At 37.5% G+C, this 24,012-nt stretch overlaps 1 protein-coding gene across 1 annotated transcript in view; it reads right to left on the bottom strand.

Annotated features, from left to right (window-relative positions):
* Positions 1 to 24,012, bottom strand: part of BTBD1 (BTB domain containing 1) — a 48,512-nt gene that overhangs the window by 6,607 nt on the left and 17,893 nt on the right. The window contains exons 4-5 of the mRNA XM_043921713.1: positions 16,738 to 16,935; positions 5,833 to 6,025 (exon numbers count right to left, since the gene is read on the bottom strand). Of these exons, the coding sequence (XP_043777648.1) occupies positions 5,833 to 6,025; positions 16,738 to 16,935 (391 nt within the window). The remainder of the gene's footprint in view (positions 1 to 5,832; positions 6,026 to 16,737; positions 16,936 to 24,012) is intronic.

Genomic DNA, 24,012 nt, shown 5'->3' with positions numbered 1-24,012 from the left:
CACACCGTTACCACTTTATGAGACCTTCCTGTGTTAGGCACTGAGCCCAGTTCTTTACATGAATTATTTCCTTTAGTCATAATAGTTCTATAAACTAAGTAACAGTATTATTTTTATCATCCTCAGTTTTTATAGTTGAAGAAACTGAGGTTTAGAAAAATCAACTTGCCTGGATCAAAATTGCATTCCTCAACTGGGACACAACACCAGGGCTGCATGAATCAAAAGGTCACGCTCTTAAACATCATGCTAAAACTCCCAGTATGAGACTCTCCTTAAAATGTATAATATAGTTTTTATTATAAAAAAGCAATATACTATTTTAAAAAGTTAGAAAATGCAGCTAAACAAATAAGAGGAAAAATTTGAAGCATCTCTAAACATACTATCTAGAGATAACTTCATTTTTAATTTGGTGCATTTCCCTTTCAGACTTTTACTTCTATTTTAATTTTTTTTTAAATTTTTTTAACTTCTGTTTTTAAAGAACAGAAAAATAGACTTTTTTCTGTGAATATACATGCCCTATTTTAAAAACCATGTCAGTATATATTTTTATAACTTCATATAAAAAGGTGAAAGATTATTACTGATTCATTATATTTAACTAATTCCTATATGTTAGATAATCTAGGTTGTTTGCAATTTTTGTTGTTATATAACAATGCCATGATGAACAATCTTATAGCTAAATCATTTCACAGTGCCTTGACTATTTCCTAGAATAAACTGCTGTAAGGAGATTTTCTGGGGAAAATAAAAGGTATATTCTTAAGGCATTAGATGTACTTTATCAAACTGCTTTCTGGGCAGATTATAAAACTTTACATCCAACAAGGAATGAAAATCACTGCTATCTCACTCTCAACAACTACAAGTATCATCTTTTTACTGTTGAGATACTAACAAATTCTATTTATATTTGATTATTAATGAGCTTGGGCTTCCCTCTTAGCTCAGTCAGTAGACAATCTGTCTGCAATGCAGGAGACCTGGGTTCGATACCTGGATCAGGAAGATCCCCTGGAGAAGGAAATGGCTACCCACTCTGGTACTCTTGCTTAGAGAATTCCATGGACAAAGGAACCTGGTAGGCTACAGTCCATGGTGTTGCAACAGTTGGATACTACTTAGTGACTAAACCACCACCACCACCACTATTAATGAGTTAGCACATTTGCTTATATGCATACTATCTACTGGATTTTCTCTTTTAATGAAAATCCCACTCATGTTCTTTCCCCATTTTTCTCGGCTGAGGAGTGTCTTTTTCATGTGGATTTGAAAGCTTTGTCAGTAACATCCATTTCAGAAAGTTTCATTTGTCATTTATCTTTCAATTTTATGGTGGTTTTAGACTTAAACATTCTGACTTATTTGTAGTCCAATTATGATCTATGCAAAGTTTAGAAAGGTCTGTCTCATCCTCATAATAAACACTCTGTTCCAACACTTTCTCAGTTTCATTTTTTTAATGTTAAAATCCTAATTTATGCAAATGCTGGAAGATGGCATCAGTAAAGACTGAACTTTATTTTCCTAGTGGTTAATTCTTGCCTCACATTCTGATGTTCATTTACATTAGATTGGTTTCTGAACTGTGTATATGTACTATCTTATAATAGCTTTACAATATTTTTCGTATTTTATTAATACCACTCTCTTAAAAGAAATATTTTTGCAGATTAATTTTGGAATAGTTTTGCCAACCCACCCCTCCCTACCAAAAACATGTGACCTCTATAAGGAACTGCATAACACAGAGGTTAGTTTGGAAAGACACTGTCTTATTTCAGTCAAAGTTCTTCAGTTTTTTAGGTGGTATACCACACTGCACATTTCCTATAGGATTTAATTCTGCTACTTTGTTATTTGTTACTATTGCAGGTGGGTCTGTTTTTACTATTATAAATGAAAATTCAAACATTATTATTTTTTTTGGCTGTGCTGTGTGGCTGGCAGGATCTTAGTTTCCCTGACCGGGGATTGAACCTGGGCTTCTGCAGTGAAAGTGCTAAGTTCTAACCACTGGACTGCCAGGGAACTCCCTAAAAATTTTTATCGTGGCAAAATATATAACAAAATGTACAATCTTAAGTATTTTAAAGTCCCTAGTTCAGTGGTATTAAGCACATTCACACTGCTGCTAACCACCAGCACCATCCATCCCTGTAATGGAATTTTAATGACATGAGAACATCACTGGCTTTTGCATATACATTTTGTAACTGACCAGTATTCTTTTTTATTGGTTCTAACAGATTTTTACTGATCCTGAAGCTGTCTGGGTTGACTACTTGTTCTCAAAAGGCGTTCTACCCCAAGGAGATATGCTCTGTTTTCATGAGGATTATGAAGCACTACTAGCAGGCAGCAGGGCCACCAGGTTTACTGCAATGCTTGGGACAGGCTCCAAAAACAAAGAACCCCAATCAGTTCAAGTGTCTGGTCAGAATTCATGCAGATAAAAAACCTATTTTTAACTATGAGCCTTGAATCTAATTAAAACTTATTTACAGACCAAAGATTTTTACGGCAGTTTTAATATTCACTGACTTTTATAAGAGGTGATTACAATTCAAATCAAGGAAGCAGAATTTTGGTCAATTCTCACTGTTTGTGGTAGTTATATTTTATAGTTTTTACAAACACAGAATCAGCGAATACTAAACCACTGCTCTTGGGGGAATATGTATACACACCCCGGGCTTCCCTGGAGGCTCCTGCCAATGCAGGAAATGAGGGTTCAATCCCTGGTTGAGAAAACCCTCTGGAGAAGGAAATGGTAACCCATTCCAGTATTCTTGTCTGGGGAATCCCAGACAAGAATGGACAAAGGAGCATGGAGGGCCACAGTCCATGGTGTCGCAAAAGAGTCAGACATGACTTCATGACTAAACAACAACACACATACCCGACTTACGTGGAGTATAATCTTAAATTCTAAGAATGATTCAAATCTTTCCTGGGAATGACTGAGAACGCGCTACTGGTGTTGATTTGGGGGTTACAAATAAATTCTAGTGAGTAGATGAGTTCTCAAACATGGAAAAATAGGATGAACTGTAATGTGCTTCGCTTGAAAACCTTTAAAGAAAATGACAAAATTGGCAGCAGCACTCCACATCCTGTTCTCTGCACCTGCAGCTGTCTGTGTGCTGGTATGCACAGGTACTATGTCTGATTGCTTCTTGTCATTTGTTGCTGCCCAAGTGCCTATATGTATTTTATTTTACTATCAGTTATATTTATTTTCCTTTACATTACAACTAAGCCATTATACCACTTGAAAAAAATGGAACACAGGCTTCCCTGGTGGCTCAGTGATAAAGAATCTGCAGGGGACATGCGTTCAATCCCTGATCCAGAAGGATTTCACATGTGCAGAGCAACTAACAACTACCGAGCACCACAACTACTGAGCCTGTGCTCTGCAACAAGAAGCCACTGCAGTAAGCCCAGGCACTGCAACTAGAGAGTAGCTCCCGCTCCGATACAACTAGAGAAAAAGCTAAAACTAAATATACAAGAAAAAGTTACTCTTAAAAGAAAAAAAGAAAAAGAAACACATTATAAATTTCATTTCAGGTTACTAAAGGGGGAATACAAAATATTTCTTATAAAAGAGGGAGAACTAGATCTGATGGAGTACAGAACTACTAACAGATGTTATCTGCAAAAAAATGAAAAAGACTCTTCCTTTCCAATATTTATTTATTTATTTATATTGAAGTATACTTGATTTATAATGCTGTGCTAATTACTATATTTCTTTATCCTTTATGCCTACATCAATCAGTGTTAAAAGAATACTGCTGAAAACAGCAAGGTTACCACGCACCCCTATCTTGAGGGTTCAATAGTCTATTGTGTTAAAATAAGTATTCTTCTAGACCTAGCCTATTAATGGTTATACCTGGATTGAGGGTGAAATTTTATCAAAAGTTTTTGACATCTATCCAAATACACTTTATTTTTCTTTGATCTGCTACCATGGTGAGTTAAAGTAACACATTTCCTAGTATTGAGCCATTCTTTCAATCTCCAAACAAACTTTCCCTTTTATGGTTTCTTTGCACTACTTTTCCATTGATGGACTTTATTAGGAACAGTCCTAGAAAAGTCACTGTTGGATGGATGTTACTTAAAAGATGCTCAATGCATTGCTCAGTGTCCTCTTTCTAAGAAACCACAGGAAGAACTTCTCTTAAGTTTCTGTATCTGGAATGGCCACCCTTCTCCTGAGCAATATGTGTGCCTTTCATGTTATAAACACTTCAATTTCTGTAACCTTACAGCTTCAGAACTAAACTTAAGATGTCAGAACTTGGATCTTGCATATTTATCTCCACTGGAGGTATTTTTCCAACTCTGATTTATCTTTTTTTAAAACTGGAGTATAGTTGATGTACACCTATTTCTGATTTACATCTACTTGCTTCTATAGTATTATCCTTGTGAGGTACTGCTAGATTCAATAAGCTATTTTAGGTAGGATGCCTTTTCTATATCACTGAGCTTGTTAGATTCCTGTATAAGGGTTAGGCTTCCTTCAATAATTAACCAAGAAGTATTTTCTTCTGTCAATGTTCAAGGAAACAATTTGTTCCCTGAAGGTCTGATCAAACTCACCTGTCAAAACCACCTTGTGAAGGGACAGCTCTTTGATAACTTTTAATTTCTTCCATGGTAACTGGTCTAGTCAGGCTTTCTTCTTCAGGCAATTTTGATTATTTATATTTGCCTATAAAATGATCCATTCCATGAAGATGTTCAATTTATTAGCACAGAGTAAACCCAGAATTAAAATAAAAACGTCCTCAGTATATGATTATATTCCATTATTTGCAGATGTAATTTCTTTATTACCTTTGCTAGAGGTTTGCTTTATTGGTCTTTTCAGGAACCAGCTTATGGATTTAGCAATTCTACTATTTTTAATTCATTAATTTCTATGTTTATCTATCTCTTTTCTCTTTTCATATGGTTTTTTGCTATTCATTTTCTAGCTTCATGGGTGAAATGGTTAAATCATTTATTTCTACTCTATTTAGTAAAAGTAGTTAATTATTGCTAATTCTCTCTGTGATGCTTTGGCCTCATCCCCTAAGTTTTCATATATAGTATTCTCACTGTGTGAATTACTACTAAATAGGCCACAAATGCATTTTTATTTCTATTTTAACCCAATATTTATAGGCGTCCTCTGCCCCTCGGAGTTCTAGTTTTAAACAAACTTGCTGTTAGTTTCTAGTTTTACACCAAAGTGTTATTAACATTCAATATGTGAAAATCCAAAAGGTATGTTTTATGAAAACAGATACATATCCTATTTTCACATTTAGCCTAAGAAACACAGTAGGGCAAATATAAATTCCAAAAGGATTATATGCATACATCTTTTAAGATTAAAAAATTTTTTCCCATTTGAAATTGTTATAAATGTATACTAAGATATTTTCCATGTAACATCTATGCAAAGAAAAAACTTAAACCAACCGAGTTAATGCTCAATATATTAAACTGTAGCCCCAAGACTGTTAAAACAGTGTCTGATCAATTAAGGTCTAGACTTCAGCTCCCCACCATGACAATCCTTACAAAACTCATAGCCCCATTCAATCCTTCCTTACTTTACTTGTTTCCTGAAAGATTCTCTCGCTCATAATTCAGTAAGGAGACCAGTAAGCCTCCCTTATTGCTGTATCAAGTTAGACATGTATTAAACAAAGTATAAAATAAAATTGGTTAATCATCTCCCAGGATATGAACAAGAGAGTCAAAGGCTAATCACTGCCCTGCCCACTCCTGAGACTCCAATATGGCAGATACCTGATCCGGTCACTTGTGCCACTGTAGCCCCACCGGCTCTCTACTTGCTGGAACCTATTGATGCAACACTCCTTTCCTCTGAGGCAGCATCTCGGTCGATCAATGTATTCAACACGGGGTTTAGGATTGACAGTGAAATGAAGAAAGAGATTGACTACCTCCCGATCTGACAGAATTCCAGACTGAGCAGGACCTGTAGAAATAAAAGCATAAACCTCAATAAAACTAACTTCACTACAATTCCTAACTGTGTAATATTCCACACAATAAGGTGCATTCAAATGGGAAAGATGTAAAGTAACAATGAGGTAAAAAAAAAATCTTAGCATATGTTCAGTTGCTCAGTCGTGCCTGACTCTCTGCAACCCCATGGACTGCAGTGTGCCAAGCTTCCCTGTCCATTACCAACTCCTGGAACTTGCTCAATATATCACTTTGTAATTACATATTATAATATGTAATTTTAGCATATATTTAAAACTTTTACTAAATTCATCTGAAGTTAACCTAATATATAAGTGTGTAAATCAACGATAAATCAAAGCTTAGGTGAAACCTTGAGATCAGAGAAAGATCTCTGGACTTTGCTATCCATTCACCCTCTCTGAAGATTCTGTTTATCAGAAAGGAAAAGTGAAGAAATGCTTCCAGTGGTAGACAAGTTATCCTGACCTTTCCATTCCTCACCTGTCTAAGGCTATAATCAAATAAAGGAATGTGTACAGGTGGAAATAAATGGCACAGTGCTCTTTCACTGTGGGATTTTGAAATCAGCAGAGGGCAGAAGTTAAGACTTGGAAGAGTTGTGAAAGCAGCATATCACATGCTATACTTCTCTCACTTACTGCTTCTGAGAAACTCCAAACTGCTTAAATTTACCCAGGAATAAATGCTATTCCTCATAAAAGATGCCAGGAGATCTCTTCCAAGGCTGGAAAAACAATTTAAATAAGAAATTGCAATACACTAGAAATTTGGTTTAGGAAGCTATAAATCAGATTTTAACACAAAACACCCTAATTTTTAATAAAAAATTTTAAAATATCACACACAAAATATATCAACCTGCCAGACCTGGCCCTATGGTTCATTTGGAATCTCTGGATAGAGAATAGTCTGGATAGAGACTATAAAGAAGAAAAAATACAATTACAAACTTAAAACATGCATTTTAGAGGGGAAAAAAAGAACTGGAATTGCATAAGATCAGAAGAGAGATGGAGGTGAAAACTCATGTAACTTTCTGAGAATAACAAGAGGTAAGACAAAAGAATTAAAATGTTAAAGGTGATTAAAATGGATGATAAAAAGCAGAGATCAACATATAGTAACTAGCATTCCTAAGAACTAACAAAAATAGGATGATGCAATAATTCAAGGTACTGGTACATCTCAATTTATTATGTTTCGCAGATACATTTTTATTTTTTTCCACAAATTAAAGGTTTGTGGCACCAAACAAGTCTATTGCCATCATTTTTCCAACAGCATTTGTTCACTTTGTGCCTCTGTGACACATTTTGGTAATTCTTACAACAGTTCAAACTTTTTCATTATATTTGTTATGATGATCTGTGATCAGTTACCTTTGATGTTCCTACTATAATAGTTTTGAACCACACCCATAATAAGACTGTGAATTTGATGGATAAATGTGTGTGTTCTGACTGCTCCACTGATCAGCCATTCACATCTCCTCCTGAGATACAACAATAATGAAATAAGGCCAATTAACAAACCTACAGTGTCCTCCTAAGTGTTTCAAGAAAAAGCAACAGTCACACATGTCTCCTTTAAATCAAAAACTAGAAATGATTAAGCTGAATGAGGAAGGCATGTCAAAAGCTAGATCTCCAGCACCAAACATTAGCCAAGCTGTGGATGCAAAGGAAAAATTCTTGAAGAAAATTAAGTGCTTCTCCAATGAACACATAAATAATAAGAAAGTGATACAGCCTTAAAGCTGATGTCTGAGTGGTTTGGATAGAAGATCAAACCAGTCACAACAGTCCCTTAAGCCAGAGTCTAATCCAGAGCAAGGCCTAACTCTCTTCAATTCTGTGAAGGCTGAGAGGAGTGAGGAGGCTGCAGAAGAAACATCTGAAGCCAGCAGAGGTTAGTTCAGGAGGTTTAAGGAAAGAAGTCACCTCCTGACATAAAAGGGCATGGTGAAGTAGCTGATACAGAAGATGAAATGAGTTATTTAGAAGATCTAATTAAGATAATTAATGAAGGTGACTACACAAAACAACATATTTTCAATGTAGACAAACAGCCTTCCACTGGAAGAAGATGTCATCTAGGACTCTGACAGCTAGAGAGAAGTCAATGCCTGCCTTCAAAGGACAGGTTGACTCTCTTGCTAGGGATTAATACAGCTGGTGACATTCAGCTGAAGTCAAGGCTCATTCACCATTCTGAAAATCCTAGGGTCCTTAAGAATTATGCTAAATTTGGATCAAAGAGTGTAAGAGTTTCAAGCCTTATTATTTAAGAAGTACATTTTGTAAAGCTACAGACAGTGATTCCTCTGATGCATCCGGGCAAAGTAAACTGAAAATGTGGAAAGCAGTTACCATTTTAAATGCCACTAAGAACATTTATGACTCATGGGAAGACGTCAAAATATCAAAACCAAACAAAGTTTGGAGGAAGTAAATTGCAACCCTCATGCATAACATTGACAGGTTCAAAGACTTCAGTGGAGAAAGTAACTGCAGATGTGGTAGAAACAGGAAGACAACTAGAATTAGAAGTGGAACCTGAAAATGTGACTAAACTGATGCACTTTCATGGTAAAACTTGAACAGATAAGGAGTTGCTTCTACAGATGAGAAAAGAGGTTTCTTGAGACAGAATCTCCTCCTGGTGAAGATGCTGTGAAGACTGCTGACACGACAACAAAGGATTTACAGTATTACATAAACGTGGTTGATAAAGCAATGGCAGAGTGTGAGAGGGTTGTCTCCAATTTTGAAAGAAGTTCTACTGTGGGTAAAATGCTATCCAACAGCATTGCCTAGTACAGAGAAATCGTTTGTGAAAGGAAACAATCTGTGCAAGGAATCAATGTGGCAGATTTCACTGTTGTCTTATTTTAAGAAATTGCCAAGGCCACCTTAATCTTCAGCAACCACCACCCTGATTGGTAAACATCCATTAACATCAAGGCAAGACCCTCCACCAACAAAAAAAAACTATGACTTGCTAAAGGCTCAGATGATAGCTAGTGTTCTTTAGCAATAGTCTTTTTAAATGTAGCTATGCACTTCGTTTTTTAAGACATAATACTACTGCACACTTAATAGACAACAATACAGTGTAAATGTAACTTTTATATGCACTGGGAAACCAAACAATTTGTGTGACTCACTCTATTGTGATATTCAATTTATTGGGGTAGTATGGAATCTAACCCACATTATCTCCAAGGTATGCCTGTATAATAAAATTTCCTTAGTTGAAAATAGAAGTCTTCAGATCATGAAAAACACTCTCCAATACATACCATATACCTAAAGAAAGTAATCAGGAATACACTCGGGATGAGCACTAAAACCAATACAACCTACAGTTAAGTCTAAGAGAGTTGTATTTTTGTAGCATGTTGTGTGGGTGTACAATCTACCTAAAGTAGTCTGGAAAGGGTGAAAGGATGAAACACCATACTAACATTCATATCTGAAATAGGGAAGGCCAATAAATACTGTTTTATTATGAAATGGAGAATTAAGAAAATTGAAGGGGAAAAATTAAATGCACAATTTATTATTTCCTAATCTCTAGAAGGAAAAAAAAAAGTGTTAAACACACAATAGCAAGATAGAGACTATAAAGGGAATTCTCCCCAAAACATTTTTGAAAAATATAATACAGAATAATATGCACAACAGAAAACAGCATGCACAACAGCAAAAGAAGAAATGTTATATGATTATATAAAAATATTAAGAAGTCTGCAGGATGGAACAGCCTACGTCTGAGAACAACTACGGGCTTCCCTGGTGGCTCAGATGGTAAAGAATCCGACTGCAATGCAGGAGACCCAGGTTCGATCCCTGGGTTGGGAAGATCCCCTGGAGAAGGGAATGGCTACCCACTCCAGTATTCTTGCCTGGAGAACTATAGATGAAACAGTACATAAAACAGTTATTTCACATTAACACTAAACAACTGAGACAGTGTTTCAGAAGGGAGATTAAGCCCTATATTTGTCATCACATTCTCTTTGGAATATTTGCTGATCTGCTTCACAGAGTTTTAATGTCACACAGAAACGGGCAATCTAGAAACTATGGTAGTCCTCACTCAACTGAAGAGACAAAAAACCACCAAGGCAGCCAGACAATGATCTGAAAGAGAATACTTAATAGACAAACAAGATCAACATCTTGTGCATCACTTCTCCTTGAAGTACTAGTCAATTTCTAAGCTACGCACAAGCAAGAAAAACCATGACACCAAGAAACCAAGCAGAAAGGAGCTGCTAAGAGATAAAACAGTTAAACAGAAATTTCTGTCTTAATGTTGGGAAGGAAAATGCCCAAATATTTGAAAATTAAGCTATGTATTTATAGCCCTTGGAGCAAGAAAAAAAATTACCAAGAAAATTAGAAAATAATTTGTATTGAATGGCAATGAAAATACAACATATCAAAATTTCTGGGGGGAAAATGGATGTTTAGACAGAAAACTAGACATGAAAAGAATAAAGTTGAAAGTCACTGTTTTGAGTATATCTCAAAAAGTCATAATGACTAAGTAAATAATCCCCAGCAAATTAAAATTAAAGGAAATAATAAAGAAAAAAGCAGAAATCAGTGAAATGGAAAACATATATACAATAAAGAAAATTAATAAAGCCAGAAGTCAACAGCCCTCAGATTGGGAGAAAATAATAGCAAATGAAGAAACAGACAAAGGATTAATCTCAAAAATATACAAGCAACTCCTGCAGCTCAATTCCAGAAAAATAAATGACCCAATCAAAAAATGGGCCAAAGAACTAAACAGACATTTCTCTAAAGAAGACATATAGATGGCTAACAAACACATGAAAAGATGCTCAACATCACTCATTATTAGAGAAATGCAAATCAAAACCACAATGAGGTACCATTACACGCCAGTCAGGATGGCTGCTATCCAAAAGTCTACAAGCAATAAATGCTGGAGAGGGTGTGGAGAAAAGGGAACCCTCTTACACTGTTGGTGGCAATGCAAACTAGTACAGCCACTATGGAAAACAGTGTGGAGATTTCTTAAAAAACTGGAAATAGAACTGCCATATGACCCAGCAATCCCACTTCTGGGCATACACACTGAGGAAACCAGATCTGAAAGAGACACGTGCACCCCAATGTTCATCGCAGCACTGTTTATAATAGCCAGGACATGGAAGCAACCTAGATGCCCATCAGCAGACGAATGGATAAGGAAGCTGTGGTACATATACACCATGGAATATTACTCAGCTGTTAAAAAGAATTCATTTGAACCAGTCCTAATGAGATGGATGAAACTGGAGCCCCTTATACAGAGTGAAGTAAGCCAGAAAGATAAAGAACATTACAGCATACTAACACATATATACCTATATGCAAAACAGAAAAAGAGACACAGAAATACAGAACAGACTTTTGAACTCTGTGGGAGAAGGTGAGGGTGGGATGTTTCAAAAGAACAGCATGTATACTATCTATGGTGAAACAGATCACCAGCCCAGGTGGGATGCATGAGACAAGTGCTCCGGCCTGGTGCACTGGGAAGACCCAGAGGAATCGGGTGGAGAGGGAGGTGGGAGGGGGGATCGGGATGGGGAATACGTGTAAATCTATGGCTGATTCATATCAATGTATGACAAAACCCACTGAAATGTTGTGAAGTAATTAGCCTCCAACTAATTTAAAAAAATAAATAAATAAATAAAGTTTTCTCTGTAAAAAAAATAAATAAATAAAGCCAGAAGTCAGTTCTTGGAAAAAATTAACAAAGTGGATAAACTCCCAGGCAAAGCTCATTAAAGACACAATAAATCAGTATCAGAAATGAAATAGGGGACATAATTTAGATTTCACAGATAATAAAAGGATATTATTAAATTCACATTAATAAATTAAAGGTCTATGGAGAAGGAAATGGCAACCCACTCCAGTATTCTTGCCTGGAAAAGTCCATGGACAGAGGAGCCTGGAGGGCTGCAGTCCATAGGATTATATGACTGAGCATGTCTGCACGAGGGTGGAGGGAGATGGGTTGGTAGCAATAAACTGGTAGAACTAAAAAAAATAATAATAATAAATTAAAGGTCTAGATGAAACTGTTACAAAAAGAGGAAACCTGAAAGTCCTACTCTATTCAAGAGATTGAACCTCTAATTAAAATACTTCCACAAAGAAAACACTAGATCCAGATAACTTCACCGATGAGTTCCCTTAAACATTTAAGGAAAAACAGCACCAATTTTATATAAACTTTTGAATACTGAAAAAAGAAAGAAATATTCCTAAGTTCTGTTTATCCTAAGTCCAGGATAAACTTGATAATCAAAAATCTGATAATTTCATTATAAGAAAGGAAAATTGTAGACTAATTTCTCTCATGAAGCAGTCCTAAAAATATTTTTTAAATTTGGTAAAGAGGATCTAGTAATATATAAAAAGAATAATGCATGACAACCAAGTCTGGTTTATGTAAGGAATCCAAAGGTTTAACTTGGAAAATCAAACAATGCATATTAAGAAAATTAAAGGGGAAAACTGCATCACTATCTCAACAGAGGAGAAACATTTGATAAAATTCATGATAAAACTCTTCAGTTCAGGTCTGTGACCCCATGAATCGCAGCACGCCAGGCCTCCCTGTCCATCACCAACTCCCGGAGTTTACTCAAACCCATGCCCATCGAGTCGGTGATGCCATCCAACCATCTCATCCTCTGCCATCCCCTTCTCCTCCTGCCCCCAATCCCTCCCAGCATCAGGGTCTTTTCCAATGAGTCAACTCTTTGCATGAGGTGGCCAAAGTATTGGAGTTTCAGCTTCAGCATCAGTCCTTCCAATGAACACCCAGGACTGATCTCCTTTAGGATGGACTGGTTGGATCTCCTTGCAGTCCAAGGGACTCTCAAGAGTCTTCTCCAACACCACAGTTCAAAAGCATCAATTTTTCGGCGCTCAGCTTTCTTCACAGTCCAACTCTCACATCCATACATGACCACTGGAAAAACCATAGCCTTGACCAGACCGACCTTTGTTGGCAAAGTAATGTCTCTGCTTTTTTTTTTTTTTTGTCTTTGCTTTTTAATATGCTGTCTAGGTTGGTCATAACTTTCCTTCCAAGGAGTAAGTGTCTTTTAATATCATGGCTGCAGTCACCATCCGCAGTGATTTTGGAGCCCCAAAAAATAAAGTCTGACACTGTTTCCACTGTTTCCCCATCTATTTCCCATGAAGTGATGGGACCGGATGCCATGATCTTAGTTTTCTGAATGTTGAGCTTTAAGCCACCTTTTTCCCTCTCCTCTTTCACTTTCATCAAGAGGCTCTTTAGTTCCTCTTCACTCTCTGCCATAAGGGTGGTGTCACCTGTATATCTGAGGTTATTGATATTTCTCCCAGCAGTCTTGATTCCAGCTTGTGCTTCTTCCAGCCCAGCATTTCTCATGATGTATTCTGCATATAAGTTAAACAAGCAGGGCGACAATATACAGCCTTGATGTACTCCTTTTACTATTTGGAACCAGTCTGTTGTTCCATGTCCAGTTCTAACTGTTGCTTCCTGACCTGCATACAGGTTTCTCAAGAGGCAGGTCAGGTGGTCTGGTATTCCCATCTCTTTCAGAATTTTCCACAGTTATTGTGATGCACACAGTCAAACTCTTAGTAGAGTAGTAACAGAAGGAAACTTTCTTAATCCAATAAAGGCTATCTACAAAAAATTTACAGCAAGCATAAATTCCTCTGTTGGGAAATACTGAAAACTTTCTGCCTAAGACAAAATAATACAAGATATTCACTTATTCATACCTCTTAGCATGCTCAAACTTGTAAGTCATACACTAAGGCAAGAAAAAGAAATGTCTAAGGATTAGAAGGGAACAGACAGAATTATCTTTGTTTGCAGATCACATAACTGTACATGTAGACTATGCACAATGAACTACAAATGAATTATTAGAATTTGTGAATTTAGCAAGGTCCCTAGATACAAAGTCAATACAGGAAAACCAACTGCATTTCTAGTGGCAAACAATTAATTAGGACATGAAAATTAAAAAACCAATCACTGTAATAACATTTAGCAAGTCAAATATGTACAGAATAAACCTACCAAAATATATGCAAGACTGCTACCAGAAAATATTAATATTAATACTACTAAGAGAAATTTTTAAAGACTTAAAGTTTATGGATTAGAAAACGGAGTATCATAAAAATATCAATTATCCCCACACCAATCAATGGATTCTGTGTAATTCCAATCAGAAACCCATGACTTTTTTTGGGTGGAAACTTAACAAGCTGCTTAAAACATTTATATGAAAATACTTAAGACCAAGAATAGCGAAGACAATCCAGAAGAACAAAGCTAGAGGATTTTCACTATCAGATCTCAAGATTCACTTTAAAACTACAGAAATGAAAACCCCACAGATTTGGTTCAAGTATAAACAATACAACAGCAGAGTGGAATAAACATTACAGAAATAGATTCATTCGTATACAGTGAGTTGATTTACAGAAGTTAGCACTGCTGTAGCTTGGTTGGTGAAGAATCCGCCTGCAACACAGGAGATCCCAGATTGATTCCTGGGTCGGGAATATCCACTGGAGAAGGGATAGGTTACCCACTCCAGTATTCTTGGGCTTCCCTTGTGGCTCAGCTGGTAAAGAATCCACCTGCAGTGCAGGAGACCTGGGTTCGATCTCTGGGTTGGGAAGATCCCCTGGAGAAGGGAAAGGCTACCCAGTCCAGTATTCTGGCCTGGAGAATTATTCCACGGGGTCACAAAGAGTCAGACACTGAGCAAGTTTCACTTTCACTAGCATTGTTGTTGGCTCAGATGACAAAGAATCAGCCTGCAGTGTGGGAGATGCAGGTTTGATCCCTGGGTCAGGAAGATCCCCTAGAGGAGGAAATAGCAACCCACTCCAGTATTCTTGCCTAGAATATTCCATTGACAGAGGAACCTGGAGGGCTAAAGTCCATGGGGTTGCAAAGAGCCAGACATGACTGAGCAACTAATACTTTCACTTTAGCACTGCTGGGCATGGGGGCAAGGGTAGTTTTTAATATACAGTCACATAGGGAAAAAATGAATGTTGACCCCTAACCTCATACCACACACGTGTGGAAAAAAAAACCACAAAAAACAAAAACCCAACTGGATTACAGACTGAAAAGTTAAATGTAAAACAATAAACTTTCTAGAAGAAAATCTAAGAGAATATCTTTTATTACCTTGAGGCAGGTAAAATTTCTTAAGGAAGACATAAAAAGTCTTCACCTTAAACAAAAAGATTGATAAATTAATTCATTAAAATTAAGATCTTCTATTTATAAAAAGACAGCATTAAGATAATGAAAAGACAATTTCACAGACTGGGGGATATTAGCTGTGTATACACACATTATATACGTGTCTAACATATTCTGGATACAAGTCTTCTGTCAGATTATATACATATAATGGAGAGGATATGAGGCAACTGGAATGAACTCTTGACTAAGTTTGGTATTTGACTGTGAACTGTTACAACTACTTTGGGCCACTGTTTGGTAGGATCTACCAATGCTAACATATGTACACTCTGCAACTTTGCAACTGTACTGCTCATACTCAGTAGAAATGTTCACATATAGACACCAAGCCACAGGTATAAGAATGTTCTCAGTGGTCCCATATAGAAACAACATAAATGTCCAACAGTAAAGTGGATAAATAAATCATGGTTCATCCATACAGATTATGCAGCAATGAAAAAGTGTGTGGTTGTGCCATACACAGCCATGTAGATGAATCTAACAGACACAGTGTCAAGAGAAAGAAGCCACACACAAAAGAATACATGCTGAATGCATGGCTTCCTTTATAGTAAGTTTAAAAACAGACAAAACTCATTTATAGAAGCCACAAAGTAGTCACCTTTGGGAGGGAGACAAAAGGCTAGGAGAGACATGCATGATGGAGACTGGAGGGAAATGATAATGTACTATAAAGTGGTATGTGCGGTTACATAGGTGTGTTCACAGTATTTATCCATTTTACTATGTAGATGTTAAAAACAATTTACAGAAAGAAAAAAACAAGTGATTCCAACCAGCAAAAAACAACTTGGGAGAATACTGGAACATAATAAGAAAAACTTGAATACCTCAAATAGAATAAAAGTCATGAATGTTAAGAAAAAAATACAAATGTCCAATAAACATAAAGAAGTATAACTGTAAACAATTATGAGGTTTTTTTCTTTTAAATCAATCTGGCCATGACTTAGAAGCAGAATATACTCAGTGTTGATAGGGGAAATAAGAACTGGTCATAGAACTAAGAAGCATCACCTCTAAGAGTCAGAAAGATCTGTCATTGTAACTCTGGGTAAGGTGCTTAACCCCTTCCAGGTTCCATTCTTTTTTTTTTCCAGGTTCCATTCTTAAACCTGTAAGATACCGTATAACTTCTATGTATCTATAATATTTTTAAAAGATATAAAATATATAATTTTACAAATGTTAAGTATGTATATAACCTACAATATTATCTTCAAGGGCTATCAGGAGAACTGGAGGAAATTACACACACAAATGTACATACATAAATAGCTTGTTTTTCTCCCTCGCACAGGGAGACTGACTGCCCACTGCAATAGTTTCAAGTAGATTTTGGACACATTATAGCCTTACCTGCCGCAAACTCCTCAATGGTCATCAGTGGGAAGCGGATCAAGGACAGTGCTTTCCCCAGAACTTTCTGCTTGTTTCCAAAGGTCATAGGCAATTGTTGTCTTTGACATTCTGCTTCTGCCCATCGTACAACAGCTCCAAAAAGTCGACATTCTCTAATACTAAGAGTGTCTCTTTCTAGAACAGCACAGAGTGTGTCTACAGGTAATTTACAAAAATAAGTCAAATTAGGAATATTTTGCTATTTAACAAAATACTGACAAATATGCTTATATTAAAATTTCAACTCTCAATAAAAAATAGGTGACTTAAAGCTATAGGTTCTACATTTAAAAATATTAAAGGAAAAAAAAATATTAAAGGAACTGCAAAGAATTCTTTAAAAAATTACAATAAGGTTAATATTGAACTTATTATCATATATGAAAGCCTACATACAGTATCTCCTTATATATTTCATGCTATTTACAAGCAAACTCAAATATCCAGGATAAGAATAATAAGTCAGAGAAAAAGGCTCCCAATCAGTAATGAACAAATTCATAGAATCTACAGATTACGGTTAATTCATTCATTCAGCAAATATTTCTGATTAACCCCTCACAATGTGTCAGGCACTATTTTAGACACCAAGGATACATTATTAAACAAAAAGGTCTAAAAATTCTTTCCTTCATGGAGCTTACATTCTAATGGGGTAATCATTAAATAAACATAAGTAAGTCATAATGTGTCACATAATAAATGTAGGAAAAAATAGCAGGGTAAGTAGAATAATCAGAAATGCAGCTTAAAACAGGATGGTTTGGATCGGCCTCATTTGAACTAAGATCTGAAGGAGGCTTTGGGTCAGGGTTGGTAGGCCAGATAGACATCTCGAGAAGCAGCACTCCAGGACCAGCCAGTGCGAAGGGTCTCTTAACGAGGGTGTGCCTGGCGTGTCTGAGGAAGAATCAGGAGGCCAGTGTGGCGGGAAGTGAGTGAGCAAGAGGGAAAGTAGGAGGTGAGGAAGCTAGACTACGGGGGAAGCAGGATGCATTCCTAAGGCACCCTGCAGATCATTTGGCTTTTGAGTGAAAAAGAGAACCCTTAGAGGGTATTGGGCTGTGACATTTTATGCTCTCTAAGGACCACACTGGAAGCTGTGATGAGAAGAGATGGTAACAGAGGCAAGAGTGGAAACACTATCAGTAGGGAGGTTCTTGTGGGGTCCCAGGTGAGAGGTGATGGTGGCTTGGACCAGGCAGAAGTGGTGAAAAATGACAGGATTCAGGGTATATTTTGAAAGGAGACAGGAGACTTCCTAACAGACTGGATAAAGGGGTGACAGGAAGCCTGAGTCCAGGTTAATGGTAAGCAATGGTGGGCTGACAGTGGCACCAACTGGGATGAGAGCAACTATGCGGAAGTAGGGTGGGGAGAGGAAGCGGTGAGAGGCTGAAGTTTAATTTTGGACATACCAAGTTTGAAGCCCTATTTGACATCTGAGTATAAATGTCATGACCGTAACTCAGGCCCTCACTCAGAATCCTTTTCCTCTTATCATGGGCAAAATTAAAATAGGCTGAGTTATTTTTAAGCTACAGTAGACTTACAGAAGCAGTAAGTTCAGAGAAAAGGGTTTTAGAGGCTAACATATTAACATGAGATGACATGCTGCAATCTAACAGGGACAAGAAGAGAGAAAAACTCTGAAAAGTAGGCAGAAGTACTTGAAAAGGACAGTGTGGAGTCTTTTACCCAAAGAGAAAGAGATGTTAAAAAAAACTTCAGAGACCTAACGGCTTCAGTTTACAATAACTGATACTGATAATAATGAGTACTAATAACCAGAAGAATCCTAAATTATAGTCAATATGTATTGTTTAATAAGGACAAGCAAAGTAAAACATTTTTTAGGTATCTTTCTCAAATGGTCAAAATGAAAGCCTTGTTTCTTTAAAAAAAAAAAAAAGACTGTTCAAGATGTACAGAAAAATTACTTAGAGAATCTTATTTTCTAAAGAACCTCAATATAGTAGGCACTATTATAAAATATCTAACAATTGTATTTTAAGTTAAATTTCAATAAAAATGAGGATGTAGAAATTAGAAATTGTAGAAATCAATGAAAACATTAAAATACAATTAAATTGCCCAGAAACACACACCTCAGAAAAATTTGTTAAAAACAAAATTTTATTCTGCAGTGGCCTACACATTCATACCACAACCAAATATTGGTTTAATAACAAACACAGGTATCATTCCAGCAAAGATGTCACGGTCCCTAGAACACAGAAGGGGCTCAACAGTATGTTAAAAATGAAAAGGTTAAGCATAACCTTTTGATTTTTAAAAACTCAAGTTTTTTTCTTCTCTAACAGCTGAGTAGATGTGTATAAACTAAGACCCCAGGAATACCCAGAAAATGAATGTAAATCAATATACCTCAATAGTTACAGAATTAGGAAGACATCATTACCATAATATTTAATCATTCAATAGAAAAACAGACAACTTCCAACATATATGTCTCTACCTTGTATGCTAGTTACTGCAGTAAAGATAAACACAGAAACTTAAAGACTTAAAAAAAAAAAAAAAGGCACATTATACTGCCCCTGGCATAATGTAAATTGATTCTATTCTATCAAAGGATGTATTATCTTTTTCCTTTGACAGAATGCTGTGAGAGAAACAGTATCTCACTACTTGTAAAAAGGTAAGCAAATGCCTCTAGAGCATGTATTCAAACGCCAGAGGAGAAAAAGCACCCCCAGAATGTAAAACAGCTATTGAAAAAAGCTCCTGAAGCCAGGGCTTGCTTCCTCTCAGCTCCTAGACTGTTCTTTCATTCCCAAGTCTTAACAAATACACTTGAGGCAAACTAGACTATGAGGTGAGAACACATAGGTCTTCTATTAACAGATGTGTTATAATAAGAAATGACAGCTGAGAGCCTAATAAAGATCATGAAAGCACATAAGATTATATTTATATACATAATACAATACTGGGTTTAATCTAAACCACTGCGAGTCAAATTTAATCAACAAATATTTATGGGGTTTTCATCCTGTGCAAGGAGCCTACTTCAAGACTTCCAGGACCCAATGGCATGACTGATGTAGAAGCTATTTACAAAACAGCTTCTTGGAGTGAGTCACCCTGATGTCAGCAGCATTATTTCACATGAGAGTGGACTGAAGTGGAGCACCTGACGCCCCTTCAAAGCAAAGAAACTGGGATTGAGCCATGCTTCCTTGCCAATGGGTGGAGTGCTCAGGGCTCTCAAACATCCAGTAACTCAACAAAAACTCAGGAGCACACAATGCGCAGGTGCTGGGGAGGAGCCTAATGCAGTGCCTGCCCTTCAGGGTAACGTAGGAAGAGTATAAATCCTTCCCATGGTAATAAGCAACAGACACGCAAACCAAGACAGAGATGTTACTGTAAACAGGAATATATTAAATTTCATGGAAGGGGGAGGGTAGCAGCTTTTAAGAAAGGAGTCTCTGCAGAGTTATAATCTGAGCCAAGACATGAAGACTGAGTAAGAACCAGCCAAGACGGGAAGGAAAGGCAACATTCTAGACACAGCCAATTAATCTAACAAATATTAACTGAACACGTATTGTGTTCTACTGCTTTCAGTGTTGGAGGTACAGTGGTAAACAAGACAAAGGAGTTTAGAGTTTAAGAAGTTTACAATCTAGAAGGGGAAGGTCGACAATCAACATATACAGAAACAAAGACCCAGACAAGATACTCAGTGATACACATTAAGAGAAAAAGAAATCTGAGTAATGCAACAGGGATTGTTTAGGGGAATGTGGTATCTACTTTAAGTGGGTGTGAGATGGCACATCTCAGGTAACCTTTAACCTAAGATCTGAATGATTAAAAAGAGGTAGCCATACAAAGAAGCTCCAATACTTTGGTCATCTGATGTGAAGAGCCAAGGGTCATTAGAAAAGACCCTAATGCTGGGAAAGATTGAGGGTATGAGGAGAAGGGGGCGAGAGAGGATGAGATGGTTGGATGGCATCACTTACTCAATGAACATGAGTCTGAGCAAACTTTGGGAGATAGTGAAGGACAGGGAAGCCCGGCATGCTGCAGTCCATGGGGTTGCAGAGTAAGACACGACTGAGTGACTGAACAATAATACAAAGATTTAGAGTGGGGAAAAGGATTCCAATCAAAAGGAATAGCAAATACAAAGGCTCAAAAAATCAAAGTAACTGTGGCCAGTGTAAATGGAACACAGAGAATGAGGAACAGAATGGCAGGGGACAGGTGAGAGAGAGAGAGGTAAGTAATGACTGCCAACTCTTTAGAAAACTTCTGTTTTCTCTTCTTCCTGGGATGTGAATCATCTGCATCTCCTTGCCTCCCCTGAAGCTAGGAGGGGTCTGGTGACTGAATTCTGTCCAGTGAAGTAAGAGCCAAGACGAGGGTGCCATTTCAAGGCCAAAGCTCATAAAACATGGGTGTTTTCATATCTGTCATCAAGGTACAGATAATAGCTCAGCCATAGGAAGTAGCAGAAAGCTAATCACCGGCCAGGGATACTGCCTTGGACTGCTGTGTGAGTGTGAAATCAATTTCTTTGTGTTGGAGTCAGTATGCATTTGGGGGGTTTATCTGTGCAAATGTGTTGAGCTTGCATTTTGGGGTATATCTGTTATCAGCACCATGGCCAAGCGTAGCCTACCCCAATAAAAGGCCTAATCATGTAGGATCTTGTAAGTTCTGTAAGTGATTTGAATCTTACTCTAATTGCAGTGGGAAGACACTGGAAGCCAAGGAGGTGATACAATTTGCTGCTGTGGAGAGAATGGACAGGATGAAAGCAAGAGTGAGTGGACAAGATGAGAAGACAACCCCCAAGATGGGAGAAAATAACTCCAAATGAAGCAACAGACAGAGGATTAATTCCCCAACTTTAAGCAGCTCTTGCAGCTCAATATCAGAAACACAAACAACCCAATCAAAAAATGGGCAGAAGACATCAACAGACATTTCTCCAAAGAAGACATACAGATGGCCAACAAACACACAAAAAGATGCTCAACATTGCTCATTATTAGACAAATGCAAATCAAAACCACAATGAGGTATCACCTCACACTGGTCAGAATGACCATCATCAAAAAATCTACAAACAATAAATGCTGGAGAGTGTGTGGAGAAAAGGGAACACTCTTGCATTACTGGTGGGAATGTAAATTGATACAGCCACTATGGAGAACAGTATGGAGATTCCTTTAAAAACTAGGAATAAAACTACCATATGACCCAGCTGGAGAAGATTCTTCAAAGTCCCTTGAATAGCAAGGAGATCAAACCAGTCAATCCTAAAGAAAATCAACCCTGAATATTCAACCCTGGAAGAACTGATGCTGAAGCTCCAATACTTTGGCCACTTGATGTGAAGAGCCAACTCACTGGAAAAGACCCTGACACTGGGAGAGACGGAGGGCAGGAGGAAAAGGGGGTGACAGAGGATGAGGTGGTTGGATGGCATCACTGACTCAATGGACATGAGTCTGAGCAAACTCCAAGAGACAGTGAAGGACAGGAAGCCTAGTGTGCTGCAATTCATTGGGTCACAGTTGGACACAACCAAGCGACTGAACAACATGACCCAGCAATCCTACTACTGGGCATATACCATAAGAAAACCATAATTCAGAAATACACCCGTACCCCGATGTTCACTGCAGCACTATTTATAAGAGTCAGGACACGGAATGCAACCTAGATGTCCACTGACAGATGAATGGATAAAGAAGTTGCAGTACACATATACAATGGAATATTGCTCAGCCATAAAAAGGAAGAAACTTGAGTCAGTTGATCTGAGATGGATGAACCTAGAGCCTGCTATACAGAGTGAAATAAGTCAGAAAGAGAAAAAGAAATATTCATACATTAATGTATATATATGGAATCTAGAAAAATGGTATTGATGAACCTATCTACAGGGCGGGAATAGAGACAGATGTGAAGAACAGAATTGTGGACACAATAGGGGAAGGAGAGGGTGGGATGAATTGAAAGAGTAGCATTGAAACACACACCTTATCATATGCAAAACAGACAGCCAGTGGGAAGATGCTGTATCGCCCAGGGAGCACAGCTAGGTGCTCTGTGATGACCTAAAGGGGTGGGACGGCGGGGGAGGCACAAGAGGGAGGGTACACACACACACACACAGATAGCTGATTCACAATGTCATATGGTAGAAACCAATACAACATTGTAAAGTAATTATAGTCCAATAAAAAATAAAAATAAAGTAAAAAAAAAAAAAAAAGAGTGAGTGGCAGCAGGGAGACAACAGGAGCGCACAAAGCTTATCCAGGTGAATGAGAACAGTGACTAAGACCAGGTGGGAGCAACAGGCAAAGTAAGACATAGTCATAACTCAGGATACTATTTTTTAGGGGGGTGGGGGGTGGGCTGCACCATACAGCTTGTCATATTTTAGTTCTCTGACCAGGGACCGAACCTGGGCCCAGCAATGAAAGCACCAACTCCTAGCCATTGGATCACCAGGAATTCCCCCAGCATACTTTTGACTGGAGAGCAGAGAACATACGCTGATAAACTGCATGTGGGGTATGAAAGATAGTTAAAAATAACTTCTAGGTTTTTAGTTATGCATGGTGGTGTCATTAAGGAAGAGTTAAAAAAAAAAACCAACTGGAAAGGAACAGAAAAGATAACTGGGGGTATGGGACAATCAATGGCTTTCTTATAGCTGTGCTACTGGAAATGCCTGTAAGAGCTCCAAACGAAGATGTCAAGTAAATAGTTGGCTACACAAATTTGGAGCCCAGAATAAGATAAAAGATACTTTGGGCTTACTAGATGATGGTGATATTTAGAGTTACAGGCTGGATCCGCTCTTTCTGCTCCCCTACATGACAAAATTCAAGCTCCTGAGCCTGTGACTGCATGGCCCCCACACCCTGGATTTCACTTGCCCTGCACTGCCCATCCTCTACACACGCTTTCTTCATGTGGTTCTACCTGCCTCTAATGCCCTCCCCTCTTCATTCTCAAATACTATCCATTCCCTAAGGCCTATGTCAGAACTTCCTGTGCCAAGATTCTCCTAACATCCCATTATGAGGAGCTCTCTCCACATTTTGGATTTGCATAGTAATTATTTTCTATGTATCTAATTCTGAAAAGGCGAAAAGACATTTTGCCATATGTCATCTTTTCTGTGTAATGTCTTAATCTTAATTTTCACATATTTCTTCCCTGATTCTCCAAATA

Source organism: Cervus elaphus, chromosome 13 (assembly GCF_910594005.1).
Source record: "Cervus elaphus chromosome 13, mCerEla1.1, whole genome shotgun sequence".
NCBI classification, from domain to species: domain Eukaryota; kingdom Metazoa; phylum Chordata; class Mammalia; order Artiodactyla; family Cervidae; genus Cervus; species Cervus elaphus.
This window is presented reverse-complemented; position numbering and strand designations above follow the sequence as displayed.